This window comes from Monodon monoceros, unplaced genomic scaffold, assembly GCF_005190385.1.
Source record: "Monodon monoceros isolate NGI ecotype Baffin Bay Population unplaced genomic scaffold, NGI_Narwhal_1 Super_Scaffold_6, whole genome shotgun sequence".
NCBI classification, from domain to species: domain Eukaryota; kingdom Metazoa; phylum Chordata; class Mammalia; order Artiodactyla; family Monodontidae; genus Monodon; species Monodon monoceros.
In genome coordinates, this window is record NW_021703783.1 from 21,651,564 (window position 1) to 21,676,115 (window position 24,552).

At 40.8% G+C, this 24,552-nt stretch overlaps 1 protein-coding gene across 1 annotated transcript in view; it reads right to left on the bottom strand.

Moving 5' to 3' along the window:
• Positions 1–1,325: 1,325 nt before the first annotated feature.
• The window catches only part of TM7SF3 (transmembrane 7 superfamily member 3), a 37,793-nt gene continuing 14,566 nt past the window's right edge, over positions 1,326–24,552 (bottom strand). The window contains exons 4-12 of the mRNA XM_029205871.1: positions 21,758–21,878; positions 20,846–21,017; positions 15,887–16,064; positions 10,928–11,014; positions 9,297–9,377; positions 8,507–8,659; positions 5,652–5,749; positions 4,730–4,892; positions 1,326–3,459 (exon numbers count right to left, since the gene is read on the bottom strand). Coding sequence (XP_029061704.1) covers positions 3,197–3,459; positions 4,730–4,892; positions 5,652–5,749; positions 8,507–8,659; positions 9,297–9,377; positions 10,928–11,014; positions 15,887–16,064; positions 20,846–21,017; positions 21,758–21,878 — 1,316 coding nt within the window. The 3' untranslated portion in view covers positions 1,326–3,196. The remainder of the gene's footprint in view (positions 3,460–4,729; positions 4,893–5,651; positions 5,750–8,506; positions 8,660–9,296; positions 9,378–10,927; positions 11,015–15,886; positions 16,065–20,845; positions 21,018–21,757; positions 21,879–24,552) is intronic.

Consider the following 24,552-nt stretch of genomic DNA (forward strand, 5'->3'; position numbering starts at 1 on the left):
GGGAGGGGGGAACACAACTCAGCCCATATCAAAAAGGAAAACACAGGTAGCCTCCCTCCCAAGAAGGGCTGTAGCACAATGGGAAAGCCTCCACCCAGTTCTCAGGAGATTAGCCAAGAATTCTGGGGTTTTAATGAAGGTTAATAACAGGTATCAAGTACATCATCAAGGAGTGAACTTTATACCAAAAAATTCTTTACAAATGCTGCTGTGGAGAAATACTTAACGGATATTGGAAATTTTAAGTATCTATCATGTACTTTGTAATGAACAGGAAATGGTCCACGACCACAGAGAATTAACTTAGAAAAACATGTTTTCACTGTGTAAAATTAATAACTCCCCAAAAGTAGAGATCATGGCAATATTAGGAGCATAGGCGCTTCCTACCAATTCACCAGCAGAAAACTGAAAATAATCAATGAATTACATTTTCATTATGATAGAGTATAAAGCACATTTGGATAGGGAGTTCTCAAATTTTGGTCTGGGCACTATTATTTGATAACTGTGACTTCATATAATTTACTCCTTGGTTAAGAATTTCCTCAGGTATAAAATAACATGATAACATGTTAAGATCAGTTAACATTATCTCTGAAGTTCACTCCTGGTCTAATATTCTAGCAATTTCTTTGTTAGCATCAGTTTTCTATCCCAATTTATATAGAACTCAACTGGTCTATAGCACCAGTTAGCTGCTGTGGTTTGGCAACCTAGTAGCTAATCTACAATAGGCTAATCAGAACCAAAACATTTAAATAGTAGAGCCAAGTTTCCAGCAACACTATTTTTCTTGTTTGACACAACTGAAGTACTAAAGACACCAACACAAACTAATGCATTAAAGACATCAGCTTTCCTTTTAACAAAAGATATAACTTTTTTTTTTTTTTTTTTTTTTTTTTGCGGTACGCGGGCCTCCCACTGTTGTGGCCTCTCCCGTTGCGGAGCACAGGCTCCGGGCACGCAGGCTCAGCGGCCATGGCTCACGGGCCCAGCCGCTCCGCGGCATGTGGGATCTTCCCGGACCAGGGCACAAACCCGCGTCCCCTGCATCGGCAGGCGGACTCTCAACCACTGCGCCACCAGGGAAGCCCCAAAGGATATAACTTTTAACACATTATCCCATATTTTGTTCATTTCCTATCATTCCATTTATACTTAAACTGATTTTTTTTTAATAAAGAATGGTTTGTCCAGATTAAATAATTTTGTTTTTATAGCTGTGAAACCGTCCTCTCATGTCTTGTTACTTTGGTACAAAAATACAGTTGGTAAAAAATTTTATAGGAATTTTATAATAATGAGACTTCTTAGCATTTTTTCAAAATAGGTATTTATTATTAAAAAATTATACGAACTGACTTATTACTCACAAAAAAAAAATTATCATGAAAAATTTTAAACAATACGTCTCCCCTCTCCAAGAAAGTGTGTTTTGTCTTTATACTCTTTACTGTCAGTGCATTTTGATGGTATAGGAAAAAATTCACACGTATTCCATATAACTTTGTTAGAATTTACAACAATACAGCAGAATCCAGAATCCCTACAGCGAATTATTAAGAAAACACATTTTTTCTTCAAGTTTAAGTGTTTTTGAGGTTATATAAACAGTGAAGATTACAAAATAAATAGTAAACAAACACCTGTGTATAATTTTTCAATGCAAGAAATGATTAGTCATACATTTTTCATTTTGTTTCAACCTTACCGGAACACTTTTAAGAGCGAAAGTTGAAAATTTTCCAGTTACCCGAAACTTCAGAAACCTACTGTCCATTGAAAACCTCTGAAAAGCAGCATCGTTTAAACAGCGGTTAACTTACAAATGGGAATGCAACAACCACAACCGACCTCAAGGCCACTCAGGCACTTCAGAGTCCCCAGCTCTGAATGCAAGGCAGAACCTCCTCGGCAGAGGCTCTGACAGTTAAAAGGCCGTGAGGAGAAGGGATGCAGCCCAGGGCATCGGGCGCTTTCTCGTGGTGGAACAAAGTCAAAACTGAAAGGACTCTCCTTACAGAGTCCAAGTCACTGAAAGCAGCTCTATTAAACACCGGAGTCCTTTCTGACGCCCTCCTCAGCGCTTTACAACACGGACAGGACAAACAAAGGCTTCATGCACAGATTTTCTGAAACTGTGCCAATGCTCTAACAACTAATTTAGCAGAAAGAAGTACAAAATGCAAATTTTTTAAAGGTTTCCCTATTAATGGGATTATGGATGAAGCTAGGAGCCAATCTGTCTCCTAAAAATAAAACAATTCATACGTCATCGAATGCAGTTTCAATTAGAGATCAGCTGTCAACACTATTTTAAAAGGTCTTGAAAGAAAAACAAAAAGGCCATTTTTTAATCTGGAATATAAATAAATCATCCATATAAAAGCTCTATTATCTATATAAATGGAGCTACTTTCAAATAATTGGAATAATTTAGCTATTTAAAATACCATTTTAAGCAATAAAAGGCAAAGACGAGGGGTACCTACTGAACTATATACTTAAAAAATGATCGATACAGTAAATATGTATTTTACCATAAACAAAAGAAGGGTACTTTTTGATAATATATAATACTAAGAAAGATGCAACTAAGTAATCAGACTGCTATTAGTAAGAAAATAAGTTAGTTTTCCCTGTTTTGTACTCTGAAGTTCAAAGGCCCAGTTTCAAATTCCCAAAGCTCCAAACACAGTGACAAATAAAAGTTCAATCCAACCCTTAAATTAAACCATTCTCCGTGCCCTGGCCCCCGAGTTTGGACAGACTCAGGTGACAGAATTGTTCAAGGTGTTATAAAAAAAAAACAAAAACGCCAGGGCTTTACAAGAGAACCACTGTTTTCAAGTTCCTTTTTTTTTTTAAGTGTATCTATTTAGTGGAATAAGTTGACATATATTTATAAACCAAAAGGTAATTCCTTACGTATTTTATAATAAGGAAGAACCTCCCTACCACCAACTTTTTGGCCATCTTTCTCCCTCTCACTTAGAATTACTGTCATCTCCCTGGTATACCCTTACCCTGTATCAATAAGGAGACCACAATACTGTACAAAGCACGGACACAGAAGCTGGTTTCTTAGCAGACTTGCCCCAGAGACTGCTGAAGCAGCAAGGCAGCAACACCCAATCTGAGGCAGTACCTGGGTTGTACTTCAAGATTGCACTGACCAAGCCCTCCGCATCTACAGAAGCAGGGGCGTTCTTTCACCAGCTGGCTGTTCCTTCTGAAAGAGCTCTTTGATCTGGGCTAATCGGCCGTAGAGCCTCTCTCTCAGTGGAGGGATGTGGTAGCTGGGGTCCAGGATGTTCGTCACTCTGCGCTCACGCTCTCGCTTCCATAACTTGTATGGGTGGGGAGGGAAAAACGGTTGCCCTCTTTCTCTTCGAATCTGTAACGTAATTCCACTTACAGCCAGCATGCCCCATACTGCCAGGATAATAAAGTCTAAAGAATGGTAGAGAAGCACAGTTTGAACTCTTGTATTTTAAAACCTAACACAGATCGAAGACAACATTTCATAGCCTCAATCTGTATCATCTTTTCTCAGTTAATATTAGACTTTCTGGTAAGTTTGTCCAAACATACGTGTATTTCCTCACCAGCCAAGGAATAAGTGAGGAAGCTATGGTCTTACATTTTAAAATAGGAGTTTCCAATTACCAGCATTTGAAAGTCCAGACAGGTTGTAAAGGAATCAGTTGTTTGGATCCTTGGCATTCCAATATTTTATGACTAGTGCCCACAGACACAGCTGTTTGTTGTTTGCTGTGTTTCTCCAGAGGTGGGGGGGGGGGAAGGCAGTGATCTCACAAATGTACATCATTGGAACGTCACGATGCTCTTTTTTGCCATCCCACCCTATATGGGACCCCACCCCACTCATATAGAATGGATACAGAAGTGCATGAAAAGATTCAACAAATTGTACTGAGCTTCTAGCAGAAGACTTGGCAAAATACTGTCAAACTTCCAAGACATGTGGATTTCAAGGTCTTTACCATCAACCTCTTAAAGAATGAGGGCAGGTTCAGGATAGCAGAGGGAAAGATGTGCCCTTAAATATTCATAACAATCACAATGGTGCTTATATATCTTCAATTCTAAGACCTGCTTTTCCATCCTCGCTATTCTAACATTTCTGAAACCAACATATCTTATAATCTTTGTGAACATTTAATTTAGTAGTCATTTTTTTCAAGAAGTTAATGGAAAATCTTTAATGGGTAGACTCTTACAATTGAGGAAAAATACAGCTACTGATTGAAAACCACTTTCACTTTGATTAGCAAATTACGTGCTTCTTTATAGGAGGAAAACAAGGGAATAGCTTAAAAATATCAGGTTGTCGTTCTCACCCCTCACCCCACCCCAACTCAAAAGGTGCCAAACAGCTTTATTCTCAGCATTTTTCTTACAACTGGGAATTGACCAGATAAACTTTAGTAATCCTGGCTTAGAAATTTCTTAATAAAGTTCATTTACTAGATATTTAGAAGTATGGCTTTCAGCCACCTTACAAATTTAAATTCTTCATTCCTATGATCGTAAGTTATTAACACAGGGCTCTTATAGCATTTGGATGGTGTGAATTTCCACCTTTTGTCCAGTTAACCTTCTTTCAATCTTTCAATCTGGTTACCAAGAGTTCTTGTTAGCACAGGTGGGCCAGTATTCCTATCTGACTATCACTTGGTCCTTGGATTTAGAGTCTTACCATTCGTTTGAAAAGGCACATTTATGAAAGCTCTGCGGAAATCCACGTGGAGCACTCTCTTCAGTACATTCAAAGTGATGTAGGAAAGGCCTGTGTACAAGTAACTGTCAACGGCCAAGACCACCGAATAGGAGCCAATGAATCCACAACTCAGTATGTTCAGCTGTGGAAGAGCAGAAGCGTTTAGGCGGCACCTCTGGTAGAACAATAATAGTTTTTAACTAATCACTTCTCCCTCAGAGCATGTGAAGAGAGACCAAGTCTTACAGCTGAATAAAGGTTACCTGAAAATATAAACTGAAAACAATCTTCAACACCTACAGTTGGTAAAACAGTTTCCCTCATCATAGAAAATATCTTCCCTGTGAAAGAACTTCAACAATAAATTCTAATTAGATTAAGAACCATTCTTCTGGAGAGTCGGCTGAAATGAACAATCCGGCAGATTATTGCATTACTGTAAGCCCTACCTTCTCTGCTTCTGCTGTTAAAGGAGGGATGACCTGCACCACTTGATGGAAAAAACATCGTAACTAGGTAATGGTAACTAGAACTTCTCTTGCTTTCATAGTAACAAGGCTATTTAAAAGTCAATCATCTGGGGCTTCCCTGGTGGCACAGTGGTTGAGAGTCCGCCTGCCGATGCAGGGGACGCGGGTTCGTGCCCCGGTCCGGGAAGATCCCACATGCCGCGGAGCAGCTGGGCCCATGAGACATGGCCGCTGAGCCTGCGCGTCTGGAGCCTGTGCTCCGCAATGGGAGAGGCCACAACAGTGAGAGGCCCGCGTACCGGAAAAAAAAAAAAAAAAAAAAATCAGTCATCTGATACAGATAATCAGACAGCTCTCTCTGGTGAATAAAAATGCAAAACAACTGAAGGCCCAGGACAATAGGATGAATAAACTGACCGGATGACACTTACTATTCTTAGGCAGCCCATGAAAACCACTGGAATGAGAATAGCTATACAAGAGAAGGTCACCCAGAACACTGAGTCATCACGGAAAATCTTTAGGTTTCCTGGAAAAGCAAAAAGAAATCAAGAGTAAACAACAGGTTCACCAAGTTAAATTTCATTTTCTCAACGTGTGAACATAGACGCACATCGAAGATTTAATTTAACAACCAGGGAATATGTCGGCAATTAGATATGAACTGACTTTTTTCATTTAACTGTCAATACAATCCCCTTTGAAGGGAGTGTCCTAAGAAGGTAGAGGGGTGGGAGGAAAATCAAGCAGGTAAATGCTCTGCATTTATTACCAGGATAATTTAGAAGAGGCTGGACTAGTCCAAGCTCTTCCATTTACCAGCTGTGATGCTGGGCCTCAGTTTCCTAACCCATAAGATGAGATGGTTGAACTACTTCATCCCCAAGCTTCAAATCGTCCCTTCTAGCTACAAATTTCTATGATTCCATGATTTTGTACTGCAAAGTAAAAAATATAAGTGGCATTCAGAGTTAACCATATGAACTCCCATATAAGCAGCAAAATCGATTTAATAGGGTTTTAAAAAAAATATATATATATATATATATATATATATATATATATGAATTTGCACCCACTCTTATTAAGGAGACACTCACCCTAAATGTCCTTAAGCAATGAGATAGTTCATACATTAACTACCAAAAATAAGATAGTTCAATACATCAACTACAGACAATTCTAACCCATCATCCCTCCATCCTCTAAGCATTAACAAAAAGGGAGGAAGCTCATTAAGTAGTATTTGATTTAGCACTTCTAGAGTAGAGCTCTGAATCTGCATTTTCAACAGACATCCCTGGGAACCTGTCATTTAGTCAAATCTAAACAATGCTACTTTCCAGGTAGATAAAAAGCTACCTGCGGTGGGGGGGGTGGGGTGGGGCGGGCTGTGGAAATGAACTCGGCTATAGGTTTGCTAAAATCAGAACAAAGGGTCTTGGAATGGTCAGTAAACACACAGGTCACCAATTCTCTCTGATCTTAAAAGAAAGAATCTTTAGAGAGCCAACTGCACTCAATATCCTGTGTTCTCAAGAGCTGACGGCCTCAAGAGACAGGCATTCTTTTTTTTTTTGAGACAGCTATTCTTATATCTAACATTTTCATCACCTTTAATCTGATATTATTATATAAGAACTAAACATTGTCACAAGAAGGAAATAGCCTAATACTTTTTTTTTTTTTTTTTTTTTGTGGTACGCGGGCCTCTCACTGCTGTGGCCTCTCCCGCTGTGGAGCACAGGCTCCGGACGCGCAGGCTCAGCGGCCACGGCTCAACGGGCCCAGCCGCTCCGCGGCATGTGCGATCCTCCCGGACCGGGGCACGAACCCGTGTCCCCTGCATCGGCAGGCGGACTCTCAACCACTGCGCCACCAGGGAAGCCCGCCTAATACTTTTGAATGTAGATACTCCCTTTTTTTTCTTAATTGAAATATAGTTGATTTACAATGTTGTGTTAGTTTCAGGTGTATAGCAAAAGTGATTCAGTTATACACACACACATACACATATATATATTCTTTTTTGGATTCTTTTCCATTATAGGTTATTACAAGATATTGAATATAGTTCCCATGGTATATAGTAGGGCCTTGTTGTTTATCTATTTTAAATATAGTAGTGTGTAGATACTCCTTTTTTTTGCATTTTTGACAACAAACAAGAAATGTTAAGTTATTGTACAACTGCAAAATGAAGGGAAACAGAATGGGGCACCCCAAAATGTGCCCCTTTGGCATGAGCTGAAAGGCAATCAAGACCCAGCAGATTCAGAAAAACTTTTCTTTCCCTTAACTGCCTAAAAGAATTTAGATCAGGGGCCTGGCCCAGAACGAAAGCAATTACCAGAGATAACTTTTAATCTGAAAGACTTACCTGCATGGCAAACACCTGCTCTTCTTATAATGTTCCTGTAAACTGCCCTCCTCCCCTTTGAAGCCCCAGACTCCATTCCATTTCTTAGCTCGGGATGGCAGATAAGCCTCAACTGCTTGACCGCCTTTGAGGCTTATATTTTTATGGGACTCCAGTGGCACGAAATTAAATCTGTTTTTCTCCTATTGATCTGTCTTATGTCAATTTAATTATTAGAGCAGCCAAAGAACACAGAAGGGTAGAAGGAAAATTTTTCCTCCCCTACAAAAGGAAGTTAACTTACAAGCTAACTAGATTTTAAAAATTGATAGAAATTGAATAACTTAAAAAAATCCCCAGAACCATCCCTTTGCTACTGTCCTAGGATGACTACAAGTAGGTACTTTGGGAATACTCGGGGTTTGGCAAAGGGTGGGAGCAGAGGTTAGGGGTAAAGAGAAGACGGGGGACAAAGCACCAGGCTCCTCAGCTCAGCTGCCATCAGAGCAGCACCAAGTTTATCTGTGGGGTGTATCAGGCTTCTGCTTAAAATTCACTTGAAGAAAGAGTTCCAGGGTTTAACAAATGAAAAACGAAAACCACTATTCTGCCATATATAAAGAATCCCCTTTACCTCCCTTAATTTCAACTAACAGAAACACACACCCACACTGCCCTTATCATGACAAATAGATACAAAGCTACCTCCAAAAACATTCTAGAATTATCTATACAGAGCGCCTTTGAGGAGAGAGGGATTCTTACTGGTACTGACCCTCCCCAAAGTGCCACATTATCAGTGCAAATTTCCAGAACTCTAAGGAGAGGCCCCAAATCCCTGACGAGGGGATATGTGTACTAGAGAGCTGAATTGAACTCTTTAAACAGTGAACTGAACACACATGACATGAGTTACACATCTCCTACCCAGTGGAGTGAAGAAAGTCACTGATGAGACGAGGAACCCCAGCACTAGTCCAACACACAGCATGCAGAGCACAAGGATTCCAAATCGCCACCAAGCAGCTACCAAGAAAATCCCACCGACACTTCCGGCAACGGCTGTCAGAACCAGGCGGACTGCACAGGGAGAGAGGATGAACAGTTAGATCAGAGGAAGCTTTTCCAACCGCACCCTTAGACACACTATACCATTACCAGTGCCAGCCTAGCCTTTCTCTGGGTCAGGCACCGAAGGCGCATCAGTGGTGCAGTGAAACCGGCATGGGGAGGCCCTCTCTAGGGAGGGCCCGGTCTGAGGCTGGAAACCAGCCGGGGAGCTAAACCTCCAAGGACTAGTGACAGGCATGGCTTCGTACAACCTATAATTGGGGCAGAGGAAGGAGGGGTGACAAGCATTCTGTTCAATGTGACAAGGAAGGAGGGGCTGTGTTTGTTTTAAGGTAAAGAAAATCTTAACACTCTGATTGCTGTAAATGTCATATGGTCAATATACCACACAGCTGGAACACAGGTTTATAATCAATATGGCCCTTCATTTCCCTCAGTACCAAGGAATTCACCATGTAGATTAAAAACCCGGGAGAGATGGTCTGAGGAGTAGTTTAGAAAAGATGTGTAGAGCACAGGTGGCCAGTTATTTTACACACATAAGAGGATATCACACACAATACTGGTCAAACTGTAGAAGGAAAGGTGGGTGTAAACGGTGCCTTCCTTTTTGAACACTCAATCAAACGATATTATTTTCACTTACCATCATACTTAATAGGTGTCAGTCTTGTAATCAGTATATAAAAGAAGAATCCCATGACGATAAAGCCTATAAAGAATAGTTCTAGTAGCAAACGACCAAGGAAGGAAAAAAAACAAAAGCTACAGTTAGTAAATGCAATTTAAATGTCTAATCTACAAATACATGCTTCAGTTCCCAGAATTTACACATGAGGGCATTCAGAGAAGAGAAATAATTATCTAAAAGGCAGGAAAGATTCAGAAGTCACTGGGAGTAAATATTATCATTAAATGGGTACAAATTCAAGTATTAACTATTGGATACATTTTCTTGTATATAGATCAATTTCAATTGGTCAGTTAATCGTTAATTTCATAGCTCATTTTAATATATTCATACTTCCTACTTAAAACAAAAATAGTACTTCTGTCATTGTGTCTGATCTGAAATTACAGACTAGATTTCAATTCATTACATGAGCAAGAATACAATTTGAAAGGTTAAAAAAAAAAATACTCCAAAGCAAAATGTGACTTTTATGTCTTCTTTTAAGTCATCCTTTCCTGTTTAGGATGAACATCAACCATTGTCTTTATCTATAAAAAACCTAGTAATATCTTTGGGACCTTGCATACAGCTTAACAATTAAATTCTGTATTATAGAATCATTCTACACTTTGAGAAATTAAATATTCTTCACAATATTCTCTTCTCAATCAACAAAAAGAGTATAGTAATGGAGGGAAAGGAGTTGCTGCTTCAAACAATTTATTAAAGCAAGTTTGAAGAGTTTTATAAGATCAAGATTATGTTTACTCTCCCCTTGATGCTCATTATACTGCCTGTTAATGAATTATATAAGGTTTTTTTTTTTTTTTTTTTTTTTTTTAGTAACTGCAAACATTATATAAAAGTCAGCCCAGGGCTTCCCTGGTGACATAGTGGTTGAGAGTCCGCCTGCCGATGCGGGGGACACAGGTTCGTGCCCCGGTCTGGGAAGATCCCACATGCCGCGGAGCGGGTGGGCCCGTGAGCCACGGCCGCTGGGCCTGCGCGTCTGGAGCCTGTGCTCCACAGCGGGAGAGGCCACAGCAGTAAGAGGCCCGCGTACCGCAAAAATAAAAAAAAAAAGTCAGCCCAATGAATTCAAATCAATTCAATGAGCACAATTCATATTCTACTTCCCCCATTGGGTTTCACTGAGCAGATTGTGGAGTTCCCATTTGCTGTCTGAACCTCCCAGGGTTGTGCAGACATTTCGACCTCCCTGTACTGTACACTGCAGCCTGATTTATACGAAACCATGTCGATCACCACCACCAAAATCCACATATATTTTTACATAGACGTCCTGATTTCTAATTAGTAATCTTTGGTCAACTAGTCAATCTAGCAATTGAAGTTTTGATGCACAAATCAAATTTTATTCCCCTCTTAATAAGAGAAGGTTGCATTCCATTGCTGAGAAAAGAGAAAAAATCAAAATGCATTGTAATTCAGTAGAATCTTTACTAAAAGACCCCAGCTACAAATCTATAAAGATAGTGGAGGTAGCCAGTTGCTTACTCTCCTTACAGGTCATAAATTCCCCAGCAGCATTTCAGAAAAAAGACCACAAGGCATGTAAATAGCAACTATATTAGACAAAATACCTGTTTTCCAGAATCTGTGTCCAAAGAAACAGATGAAGAGACCAAGCAGGGCAAAAAGAGTGAAGAATACTTTGGTAGATACTCTTCCTAAAAATAATGAAAACTGAGTGCATAATACATCGAATTTGATACTTTGAATCAATATAGAACAAAGCTTCATGAAAAAAAGCAAAGTGAACTGACAATAATTTATTCCATACGTGTATTACTTATTTTAAAAACATCTTTGCCACCCCTAATGACTTACTCTATGTGGGCAGTGAATACCAATGGCCGCTGGTGTCACAAAAAGAGAGGTCAGACAACACTGCTTCCTGATGAAGGTCTGCAATGCTACTCACGACACATTTGGGGGAGGGGATGGGGGAGAAGTGGGAAAGGAGGAGGAGAGAGACCATGCCTAAAACAAATAACTGTTTCTTCACAAATAAACTACAAGAAAAAAAGGAGGGTCGGGGGAGGGAGAACGATGGCTTAAAGGGGATTTAAGACACACATCAACTAAAAACAATGTGCAGACCTCATCTGAAACCTGATTCAAACAAACAAAACTGTGAAAAACAATTAAGAAGCCTGGGAAAATGTAAACACTGGCTGTTAATCTGATGCTATTAAGGAATTATCTTCAATATTTTTCATTGAGACTTGTGCTAATGATACTGTGGCCATATATTTTTAAAAACAGCACTTATCTTTAAGATATACATATTGTACTAAAATTTCGTAAGCAAAATGACCATTAGGGACCCACTCTAAAAGAATCCAGTGAAGGGGGGGGCCACAGGGACACAGGTGGGTGTATAACTGCAACAGGATAACGGCCATGAATCAAAATTGCTAAGGCGGGATAATGATATACGGAGGCTCACTGAAGTTTTCCATCACAAAAGATTTTAACCAAAACTCACATTAAATTAAAGAAGATGTATTATTCTATAAGTAACACATGAATTACTACCAATCTTCTCAATTATACATGTTGCTTTGGATAAACATGTAGTGTAATAACTAATGATGAAGCACAATATGCTCCCTGATGCCGAAGAATCCAAACCCTGTGATCCTCAATCGGCACAAACTTAAATAGAAGAAACAGGATTCGAAAGACAAGCCCTATTGAAGGGAAAAACAGATCCACTAAATTCACCACCATCGTGACACTTTTGAGATAAACACAAGAAAGTCATCCCCGAACTAAAAACAAAAACAAAGCACCTACGCAAACTCATGTGAAGTGTTACAAACTGACCACAAGTCAAAACACATAAAAGGGGCTTCCCTGGTGGCGCAGTGGTTGAGAATCTGCCTGCCAGTGCAGGGGACACGGGTTCGAGCCCTGGTCTGGGAGGATCCCACATGCCACGGAGCAACTAGGCCCGTGAGCCACAACTACTGATCCTGCGCGCCTGGAGCCTGTGCTCTGCAACAAGAGAGGCCGTGATAGTGAGAGGCCTGCGCACCGCGATGAAGAGTGGCCCCCGCTTGCCACAACTAGAGAAAGCCCTCGCACAGAAACAAAGACCCAACACAGCAAAAATTAATTAATTAACTAAAAACAAAAGTACCAATGCCACCGTGGATGTGAGGATTAAATCAGTCAATGCTTTAAAAAAAAAACAAACACACACACACACACACACATAAAATACTTGAGTGTTCAGATGGATACCATGAAGACCTACATTTAGATAAGGAACACAAGACAGAAGACCACCATTTGCAGGGCATAAAATATACCTACATATCAGTTTCTCTGAGAATGAAGAGCTCAAAAGAAAGATGAAATGAGAGTTACTGCAACATCCTGCTTATTTCAGACCTGCGGCTGACAGCAGTTCTACGATTCAATCCTTAGAGCAAAAACATGCAGTTCAGTGGGATAATTTTTTTCAAGTGAAAATCTAGCGGAAGTTTCCAGCAAGTGGTGCAGTCACCAAAGACAGCAACCCAAGAAAAACTGGCACACACAGTTAGATATGTTCCTCCAGGACATTAGACAGCAGAGAGGAACTAAGTAGAATCTCGGATCACAGTACCAGGAAGGAAGGAGAGAAAAAGTCAAACATAGAAGCCCAAGAGGAGAGATTTCATAAGTAGAATCTAGAGACAACACAAGGTACGAATTCTGGGGGAAATGAAGACAAAGGGGTGAGTGGGAGGGGAAGACACAGGGGAGCCAGTGCTTAGTGTTTTTAATCATGACGGAATCACTATAGCTATGACAGAGGCCAAGGTTTTAATTAAAAGGCAATGTGGGGCTTCCCTGGTGGTGAAGTGGTTGAGAGTCCGCCTGCTAATGCAGGAGACACAGGTTCGAGCCCTGGCCTGGGAAGATCCCACATGCCGCGGAGCAACTGGGCCCGTGAGCCACAACTACTGAGCCTGCGCATCTGGAGCCTGTGCTCCGCGCAACAAGGGAGGCCGCGACAGTGAGAGGCACGCACACCGCGATGAAGAGTGGCCCCCCGCTCGCCGCAACTAGAGAAAGCCCTCACGCAGAAACGAAGACCCAACACAGCCAAAAATAAATAAATAAATTTAAAAAAATTAAAAAAGAAAAAAAAAGGCAACGTGGGTCCATCCGCCCTACTCCAAGCTCAGGAAAGGCATCCTAGTGTCCATCGAGCTCGAAGACAAAAGCCACAGAACCCAACTCTGAGCTGGAGGAACAGTAGGATGGGACCTTTCCCTCCCCTCCGCCTAATGTGGAAAGACAGGTCCCAGAGCTCACTCTCATTAGGAGGGGCCCTGGTGCAAAGAGTTTGAGGGAAAGGAAACGGAGGAACCCAGACAAGATACAGCCCATCAGTCAAAAACGCAGAACTTATATCTGCCTGGTCTCTTGCATTGTATCTCTCAAGGATCTTGTGCGTGGCAGTGGAAGACTGGGCAGGATACAGAAGACAGCAAACATTAAACCCTGGCTTGAACCCAACCGACAGACTTCATTCTTTAGAGCAAAACTCCTTGAAAGAGTTGTTTGAACTCTTTCCAATTTCTTTCCTATTTGTTCTTGAACATACTCGAGTCAGGCTACCCTGAAATGCTCTCACTGGCACCTGTGGCCTCCATGTTGCTAAATCCAATGGTCATTTTCCAGTCTCTTTCTCAGCTGCCCTGTCAGCAGCCTCTGACCCAGGTGATCACTGTCTCTTCCTCTAAACACTTTCTTCTCTTAGCTACAAAAAACACTTCCCTTTTACCAATCTGGTTGCTCCTTCTCAGTCTCCTTGGTGAGATCTTCTTCAATTTCCTGATCTCAATAATCATTGGAGCACCCAGGGCTCAGTCCTTAGACCCCCTCCCTCTGCTACAGCTATAAACATAAAAGGAATGATAAACATGGAAAAATGCCATTTGGCAACCGGCTGGTAATAAATGTTTCAGGCAAAGCTCACCAGATGCTAAAGCCAGCAGTGAAGAGTTTGAGAAACGACTATTTACCTGTACTCAAAGTATCTCCCCAAAAGATACTTAAAGGGGAAAATAGTTACTACACAGTGGAGAAACCTGGCCGACACTCCTAACCAAGTAATCAGGGTTACTACCGCCAGTAACGGAAAACACAGCTATCAGGTGCCTCTAGAGAAGGACACATCATCACTTCTTTTGTTTACCTACAAACATTCATAATCTGAACTTAGTCACAAGGAAACATCAGAGAAACCCAAACTGAGGATGTTCTACAAAAATAAGTAACCTGTACTCCTCAAAAAGGTAAAGGTTTTGAAAGACAAAAACAGACTAAGAAATTGTGCCAGATGCAGGAAGATAAAAGAGACAGTTTAATGCAACACGTGATCATGAAGTGGACCCTCGACCAGAAAATACATTTTTCTTCTGGTTATAAGGGACATTGGTGGAGTAACTAGTGAAATTTGATAACATCTGTAGGTTAAATAACAGTACTATATCAATGTTAATTTTGTGATTTGATAGTTTTACTAGTTACATAAGGAAATAAATAGAGACATTTAAGGGCCAAAGGGTCTCTAGGTCTGCAACTTGCTCTCAAATGCTTCAGGAAAAAAATGTATATATATGTGTACATAGAGAGAAAGAATAAAAAGCAAACAGCGTAACGTGGTAACTAACATCTGAGGACCATTGGTGAAGACTATGCAGAATTCTCTGAACCATTTCTGCATCTTTTCTGTGAAACTGTTTCAAAATAAGATGCTAAACACACATAAACAGAAAGATCTTACAGCAGCCCCACTGCCAGCGCCCTCTCTCTCCTGGACACTATGATGATCAATCTCCCTATTTCTGCTCTTGCCCTTGATTTTTCTCAAACAAAACAAAACAAAGCGGCCAGAGTGATCCCATTGAAACACCAATCAGCACCATCTGCTCAAGCTCTCCAATGCCTTTTCATTGCTCTCAGAATAAAAGCTATAGTCCAAACTGGGACCTGCGAGGCCGCCCGCTCCAGCAGCCACACGAGGCAGGCTCGCAGCTGAGGGCCTCTGCGCTGGCTGTCCCCTCGGCCTGGCACACCCCCCCCGGCACTGCCCCCCCGCGGTGACACGTCCATGGCTCCCTGCCTCGCCCTGGGTCTTTATCCTAATGCTACCTGTTCAGCAAGGACTTCCCGAGCCATGCTTTCTCAAATTCTCTCGCCCTCACTGGTTATCTCCCTTTCCTACTTAATTCTTGCTTCTTTACCCTCGTTATGTATCTCACATACGATGTATTTCACAAATGTATCTTGTGAAAGGTACATTTTCCCACTAAGATGCAGGCTGCAGGAGGGCTAGTATTTTGTCTGTTTTGTCCGCTGCTCTATCCCAGTGCCTAGAACAGAGAGTGGAGTAACTGGACGGGCTCAGGAGGCATGTGCTGAATGCATGAATGAATGAGACAAAAGCACTTCTAAATATCCTTAAGTTCTGTACTAGTTGATAAAGATCCGCAAAGCCAAAGAAGAATTTTCACAGTTGAAATCCACATACTCACCAAGGGAAGAACAATTATCCTCCCCTGCCTCAAAGCTGCAAGCGTACGTGTGAGCAGGGACGTAAGCTGCAGACGTATTTAGAAATGGATCCCTAACGATGACGTTGTAAATGACACCTTGTCCCCGGAGGGAGGAGAAAGAAACACTTGTCTTATCATCAGATGTTAGGGTAACCACCTGAAGCCAAAAATAATGCATGATTAGTGTTTAGATTAAAAAAAGCAAACCCCTTTTCTCCACAGCCTCTCCAGCATTTATTGTTTGTAGATTTTTTGATGGTGGCCATTGTGACCAGTGTGAGGTGGTATCTCACTGCAGCTCTGATCTGCATTTCTCTAATAATTAGTGATGTTGAGCATCTTTTCATGTGCCTCTTGGCCATCGGCATGTCTTCTTGCACTGTTGGTGGGAAAGTAAATCGATACAGCTACTATGGAGAACAGTATGGAGGTTCCTTAAAAAACTAAAAACAGAACTACCATATGACCCAGCAATCCCACTACTGGACATATACACTGAGAAAACCATAATTCAAAAGACTCATGCACCCCAATGTTCATTGCAGCATTATTTACAATAGCCAGGATATGGAGGCAACCTAAATGTCCATCAACAGATGAATGGATAAAGAAGATGTGGTACATATATACAATGGAATATTACTCAGCCATAAAAAGGAACGGAATTGGGTCATTTGTAGAGATGTGGATGGACCTAGAGTCTGTCATACAGAGTGAAGTAAGTCAGAAAGAGAAAAACAAATATCTCATATTAATGCATATATGTGGAATCTAGAAAAATGGTATAGATGATCTTATTTGTAAAGCAGAAATAGAGACACAGATGTAGAAAACAAACATATGGATACCAAGGGGGAAGGGGGGGATGAATTGGGAGATTGGGATTGACATATATACACTACTGATACTGTGTATAAAATAGATAACTAATGAGAACCTACTGTATAGCACAGGGAACTCTACTCTATGCTCTGTGGTGACCTAAATGAGAAGGAAATCCAAAAAAGAGGGGATATGTGTATACGTATAGCTGATTCACTTTGCTGTAAAGTAGAAACCAACACAACATTGTAAAGCAACTATACTCCAATAAAAATTAATTTAAAAAAAACCCCACAAGCTTTTCTATTATAACCCCACCTACTTGTGCTATTAAATTCTAATATGAAAGTACAATTCTTGTTTAAAATATACACTAGCCCATTTGGCTTTTTTAAAACAATTTATTAAAGTAGAGTCGATTTACAAAGTTGCGTTAATTTCTGCTGTACAGCAAAGTGATTCAGTTAAACATACATATATATATATATTCTTTTTCATATTCTTTTCCACTACGGTTTATCACAGGATATTGAATATAGTTCCCTGTGCTATCCATCCTACATATAAATAGTTTGCCAACCCATTTGACTTTGTCAAGAGATTGTCCTGCACAGTCTGTACGTGTTGATATGAACAAGCTCTTACACAAAATGCGTCTAAAGATTTTGTATATGTTAATAATTTAAGTAAAATGTGATATAAATAAATGATTTAAGTAAAATGCACTAGTTAGGACAAAGAAAGGAATTTTTGTCTCGTCTGCTAGACTGTAAATGACGTAAGGGCGGGAACCTTATTGATCCTGCTCACTAGTGTCCCCTCAGTAATTAGCACAGAGTAAGTGTCCAACAAACGTGAGCGGTCACTGCGAGCTCCAGAGCTGACGTAGGCCGTGTGGGTTAACGTCTCACAGAGAGCAGCCACTTACCTTTGTCCTTAGCAGGCTCTGAAATAAGAAAAATCACATACAGCTGTGCTGCCCTGTAGCCCTTCACTTCAAAAATTCCCTTTTAAAGGTTGTTTGTTAAATAGGGGATAAATATAATAGGAGAAACAAAGGCCCCACGTAGCCCTAATACACAGATATGTTCCTACTAACAGAAGGGAGAAAACGAAATGTTTGGGTTTCAGGAGTAAATAATTAGGAGCCTCTTAGAAAACTTCTACTGTTTAAATATAGTGCTTAGCCTTCAAAACTATGTTTTCTGGGGCTTCCCTGGTGGCGCAGTGGTTGAGAGTCCGCCTGCCGATGCAGGGGACACAGGTTCGTGCCCCGGTCCGGGAAGATTCCACATGCCGCGGAGCGGCCGGGCCCGTGAGCCATGGCCGCTGAGCCTGCGCATCCGGAGCCTGTGCTCCTCAACGGGAGAGGCCACAACAGTGAGAGGCCCACATATCGCAAAAAATATATATATGTGTGTGTTCTGGGCAAAAGATTGGTCAAGTCCAACAGAATGTTAAGAATAATACAATGAAAACGTTATACACCCCACTTAGATTCAACAGCTGGTCTTACTTTAGCGGATTTGCTTCTCTGTCCCTCCCTCCTGATCCTCCCCACCCCACATATATATATAGTTTTTGGCTGAACCATTTTAAAGTAAGTTACAGGAATCATGACATTTCACTTCTAAATACTTCAGCATGCATGTCCTAACACAGTGTTTCTCAGACTTAATAGCCTATGAATCACTGGGGAGCTTGTTAAAATTCAGATTCTGATTCTGCTGGTCAGAGGAGGTACCTGAGATTCTGCTTTTCTAAGAATCTCTCAGGTGATGCAACGCTATGCATTCATCCACCACACTTTGAATAGCAAGGTACTAAGTACAAGGATATTCTCCTATGTGCTCACAATACCTTAGCTCACCTAAGAAAATTAATAATTTCTTATTATCTAATACACGGTCCATATTCAAATTTTCCCAAATGTCTTTTATAGCTTTTCTATCCCTTAACCAAGATCCAACCAAGTTTCACGTATGATGTTTATCTCCAATTTCTGCAATCCAGAATCACCTTTGAAAGATTAAGGAAGTTATTTTACAGATCACTCCACAATCTGAATTTATCAGATTGTGCTCAAGATGTCTAACTTGTACTTTGATCCTATGCACTTCTTGTAAACAGGAACTCCTATAAACAGGAACTCAAGTTAAACCTGTTTTGCTAGAATATTCCATAGGCTATGGCGATAAAATCAGCCTACATTCACATGAGCACATAATGCAGGTTCACCTACTATCAGCAAAGCTAACTCTGACCACATGGATAAGGTAGAGACCATCGGATCACTCCACTCTGAAAGTAGTTTTCCCTTTGCAATAAGAATTAATCTGAGGGCGCTATTTAGGTATCCTGGGAATATCCTTCCCCCCAACACTCTTTCACCTGGTGATCCTTGCCTGAATTATTTCACCAAGGGTCAGAAAATGGAGATTTTCTAATTCTATTATTCCTTCTACATTTACTAGCTGGCATTCTTCTGTAAAGCAGAACTTTCTCTTATCAACCGGGAGTGAATTACAGATCCTCCTTTTAAAAAGGCAGGGTAAATTCCTTCCCTTTATTAATTTTCAGAGTATAATTTTGTGTACGTTGCTCCAACGGTAGCAACTGAGCATTTTTCCTTTTTCTTTTTTTAGTATCAGTATGGACGTGTTTTTGTTTATTCAAGGCATAATCAATCACGTTCTCTTTGATGACTGAATTGTCCCAGAGATGGCCAGTGTGAGCCTCTTCAAACAGGCTCCAGGGACTTCCGTGGTGGTCCAGTGGCTAAGACTTCGCCTTCCAATGCGGGGGATGCGGGTTCAATCCCTGGTCAGGGAGCTAAGATCCCACATGCCTCGCGGCCATAAAACCAAAACATAAAACAGAAGCAATATTGTAGCAAATTCAATAAAGACTTTAAAAATGGTCCACATCAAAAAAAATCCAAAGAAAACAAAAACCAACCAGAAAAAGCAGGCTCCAGAGTCTTCTTGACATGCCCTCATTAGTCGTTGAGGGTTTCCTTGAATTCTGGCACGCGATATTCTAGCTCTTAACCAAAAGTTAAGAAGTAAACTAAAAAGACCCTGTTATAAGAATTCTTACATTCTTCATAAGAATAAAAATGGTCTTCAAAATTTCCTATGTACAAAGGCAAACTTTGCCAATAGAGCTTCCTAATTGGTGAATAAGCACAATGAGTTTTCTTGTACAAGCCTCCCTCTTAGCATGGGGAAATAACATGCTAGGTGACACAGCAACAAAATCAGATCTTACTCTGCAACAGGCTGAGCGCCTAGGTTAATCACAGACACCCAGTTTCAATCGCTTCTTTCTATGTCATCTGATAATCTACAACCTTCTAGGAAGATCTTAGTAGTCCAGAAAAACTTTACCCACCAACCACTAGACTGACAGATGACCTTGTTTATTAGGCCGATATCAGGCACCCTTTAAGACATAAAGATAAAATCCTGCCCTCCACAAATCTAGAGCATGAGTCTCAAATTTTAATTTGCATAGGCATCACCTGGGGATCATAAAGACAGATGCTGATTCCATAGCTCTGGGGTGGAGCCTAAGAGTCTGCAACTCTAACAAACTCCCAGATGATGCCAAGGCTGCTGGCCTGTCCCCACCCTTGGAGTCACAAGAGTTTTCAGGGGTTTCAAAAGGTCGAAGAAAACTTTTGCTGCAAGTTAGAAACTTTGCATTTGGGTTTAAATATTAAAGGTAACGTATATATCCTTAAACAGTTTCACATTATTTTTTCTCAAAACACTATAACCTTTAGACTTGCCAAATTTTTTTAATCTAATAGTTATGGGAGTACATAGAAAATTACCACCGACTTCCATCCATAGCTCAAGATTAACAGTCATAGATGTGGCTGCAACTAAAATATAACAAAATTTACATGCATCTCCTCAAAAGCCAACGTTACTTAGGGATATCACTAGCAATGACTCCCAAGGTGATAATGAAATAGAGAAAAAGTGAGAATCCCAGAAAAACCAAGAAAACAGTTTAAAAGAAAAAAAAAGCTCCTGGTAGCTTCTCCCCTTCTCAACTCTTACAAAGGTGTCACAGTCTGGCTACACAAATTATGAGAGTCAGATTTACCTTGAGAGCATTGGCCTGCACCTGAGGCACCTCAGCCATCCTCTGCAGGTGCCTTAGCAATGCCTCTTCAGTGAGGTCGTTCTCCGGCAAAAAATACTGATAGACGTCATACTGTAACCTCCACCTGGAGTCCTGGCCCGTCTTGACGTCACACGGCGGAGCATCTGCGCCTCTAAAGTCAACCAACAAAACTGAGCATCAGTCTCTTGTGCTGCAAGTCTCATCTATAAAAGGAACCAAAAGCTGGAACTTCAAACTTCTGCAACAACGATTCCAAGTTTGGCACCACCAAGAAAGGAGAGGCAGTATGTATGGTTACATAACCAGATGTATCAGTCAGGTTGAGTCAACTGCCCGCTTTGCTACTCGTTGGCTGTGTGTATGTGGGCAAGTCACTTAATCTCAACAACCCTTAGGGGGCCTTTCTGTAAAATAAGAACAGCAGCCCCTTCTTCATAAAATTAGGATTAAATGACAACACACAGCACTTAGCAGGACCATGGATGATACACAGGGAGCATTTCAAATGTTAGCTATCATTACTATTAAAGTAGAAACTAGGGCAGAATGTTAATTAAAATAATAAAATGCTTACAAAAAATATGAGTGTTTCATGCCTCCAGAATGTTTTCTATATTTAAAACTCTTTACGAAAACTAAGATGTACTTCTAAGCTCATAATAAAGGCTCAACATCTGGCTCTTCCTAAGAATGAAGGGAAACAACATTAACTGTAAATGACAGCTCGAGTATTAGTAACAAAGCTTAAATTACTTCCATTCCAAAAAAAAAATTAAGCAATTCAATTTTGCTAAAGAGAAACTATGGATTTTGAGAGAACTTACTCAGTCTACACAACAGCGAGCAATGCACGTCCTAAAAGGAGTTTTAGGAGTCGGGAGACAGACATACCTCGCATGACCTAGGTTTGCTGGAGCAAATTTGATAGTTGTTTCAAAGAAATTATACTCCAGGTAAATGTTGGAATCGATATCTAAATCAAACTCCAAATTACAACCACCAGGGATAGGATCTGGATGGAAAACAAGTAAGTTACTTAACATAGAATTCTTATATATTCAAACCACACTCGGAAAAACAGAACCCCACCCCTTATAAGAACTCCCAATATAGAAGTTAAATAGACAGCTTCTGGTTTTGTACTACCTCATGGACTAAGGGTAAAGTTAACTGAGGTTATGGGCTGTGGAACAGGGATTAGAAGACCTTTTCTGTAAAGGGCCAGATAGTAAATATTTTAGAGGCTTTTCAGACTCGATGGTCTCTGTGGCAACTACTCAACCCTGCTCTTGTGGCAGGAAAGCAGCCACAGATGATACGGAATCGAATGGGCTGTGTTCTTTTGTTTTTTTTTTTTAAGTATCGGATTTTTAGTTGCTTTTCTTTTTTTTTTTTTAATATTTATTTATTTATTTGGCTGTGCCAGGTCTTAGTTGCAGCACATGGTATATTAGTTGCAGCGTGCAGGATCTAGTTCCCTGACCAGGGATAGAACCTGGGCCCCCTGCCTTGGGAGCACAGAGTCTTAACCACTGGACCACCAGGGAAGTCCCTGGGCTATGTTCTAATAAGACTTTATGTACAAAACAGGCAACGAGCTGGATTTGTCTTGCACTCTGGAGTTTGCCAATCTCTGCACTAGAGTTAAAAAGGTCAGAAGAGGCAGAGATTCTTAAGCTGGCGTCCAAGAGTGGGTTTCAGGGGCTCCATGAACACCTTGAAATTGTATGCCAAATGTTGAATGTGTGCCTTTCCTACATAGAGAAGTTTTTATTAGATTTTAGTATACAGAAGAAGGGTGTCCACTTTTCACATGACTCTTTCAACAGGGAGGAAGACGGTGTCATCCTCATTGCTGGAAGTCTTTGTGTATATATAAAAGAGTAAAAATTTAAAAATCTCAAGAACCCCAAGACCACGTATTAGAATAGCATATGTATAATTAAACAGAAAATAAATTTGGGGTATTTAAGTTACATTAATAATGCGGTTAAGGGCTTCCCTGGTGGCGCAGTGGTTGAGAGTCCGCCTGCCGATGCAGGGGATGCAGGTTCGTGCCCCGGTCCGGGAGGATCCCACATGCCATGGAGCGGCTGGGCCCGTGAGCCATGGCCACTGAGCCTGCGCGTCCAGAGCCTGTGCTCCGCAACGGGAGAGGCCACAACAGTGAGAGGCCCACGTACCGCAAAATAATAATAATAATAATAATGTGGTTAAAACAGCTCTTCTTTTCTTATTAGAAATCCTATTCATAACCTTTAAGCAAGACAACACTTATAAGAAGTCACTTGACATTGGTTCAATTCCATGCAAAGAACTGTATACAGCAGACTCAAGTGGAGAAGCTAGGAACAAGGTAAACCAATTTAAAGGTTTTTAAGATCTCAACTTCATACACTCATCCAATCATTCCCAGAGTTGGTTCTTAGTTTCCATAAACTGCTGGAACTCTGCAGATTTGGAATGGAGATACCCAGTGTGCACTGTTTCAATATTCTGTGGAATCTTTCTCAGAATTCTATGCTCTTCTTTCACACTCTCCTTTCCCTGCATTTACAAATATTTACCACACCTGAGAAAAACATGTGTCTTGTAACTGACACTCCACTGTTCATAAATTTTCTTGTGCACTGACCCTGAGGAAAGCTTGAAATCTATCATTTTTCAATCAGGTAATTACCCTTTTGCTACATAACACTGTCTTTCTTCAACTCCAATCACTTTTTGGCTTCTACCTCCTTTACTAGTTATTGCAACCTCTCCTTCCCTTTACCACCAAACTTTAAAAGAATGTAAATTTCCTCACCTCACCTTCACTCCTCAATCACTATAATCTAGTTTTCACCCTCATTGTGCCACTAAAATGACTCTCATTAAAGGCCACCACTGACTCTGGGTTGTGCTATCATATGGACACTTTCAGTCACTCTCTTGATCTCTCTGCCAAGTACTATTTACCACTCCTTACTTAACGCAGGATGTCCAGGCTCTCCTCTTACCTTCCTGTCTACTCCTTAGTCTTACAATTATTCTTCAGCAGTTAGCATCCCCCAGAAACAGTCTGGCACGTGGTAGGCACTAGGAAGTTATCTGCTATTATTTTTCCCCCCTAAATCTCTAAGTCCATTCCTGGACAATCTCACTCACTTCCATGGCTTTTACTAACAACTATTCAGTTGGATATCTAACCTCACACCTCCACTCCAGGCCCTTATTTTAAACTGCCTACTATACATTTCCATCCAGATGTCCTATAAGGGTCTCAGATTCAATGTGTCCCAAACTGAAGTCACCATCTACCTCATCCCAACCCCCTGAAACATCCAGCACCACAAAAATCCTATCTCCATGCCTATTTTGCAACACCACCTCCCAGCTGCCCAAATGGGAAGCCCATGCTCCCCACTTTTACATTCCATAACCACTGGTCATTGTGTCTTGTCAATTCTACCTTCTGAATATCTCAAACCCAGCTCCTCCTCTCCAGCCCCCTCTAGGGGCCTTTGTTCGCATCTTCATTTCTCACTATGAGTCCTGAAAGCTGTGCTGTCTTGACTCTGCTATGCCCTGTCCAACCCACTCCTCACACTGCTTCTAGAGTTAACTTTCTAAGAGATGAAATGCATCAGATCATTCCTCTGCTTAAAAACTCGCTATGGGGCTTCCCTGGTGGCGCAGTGGTTGAG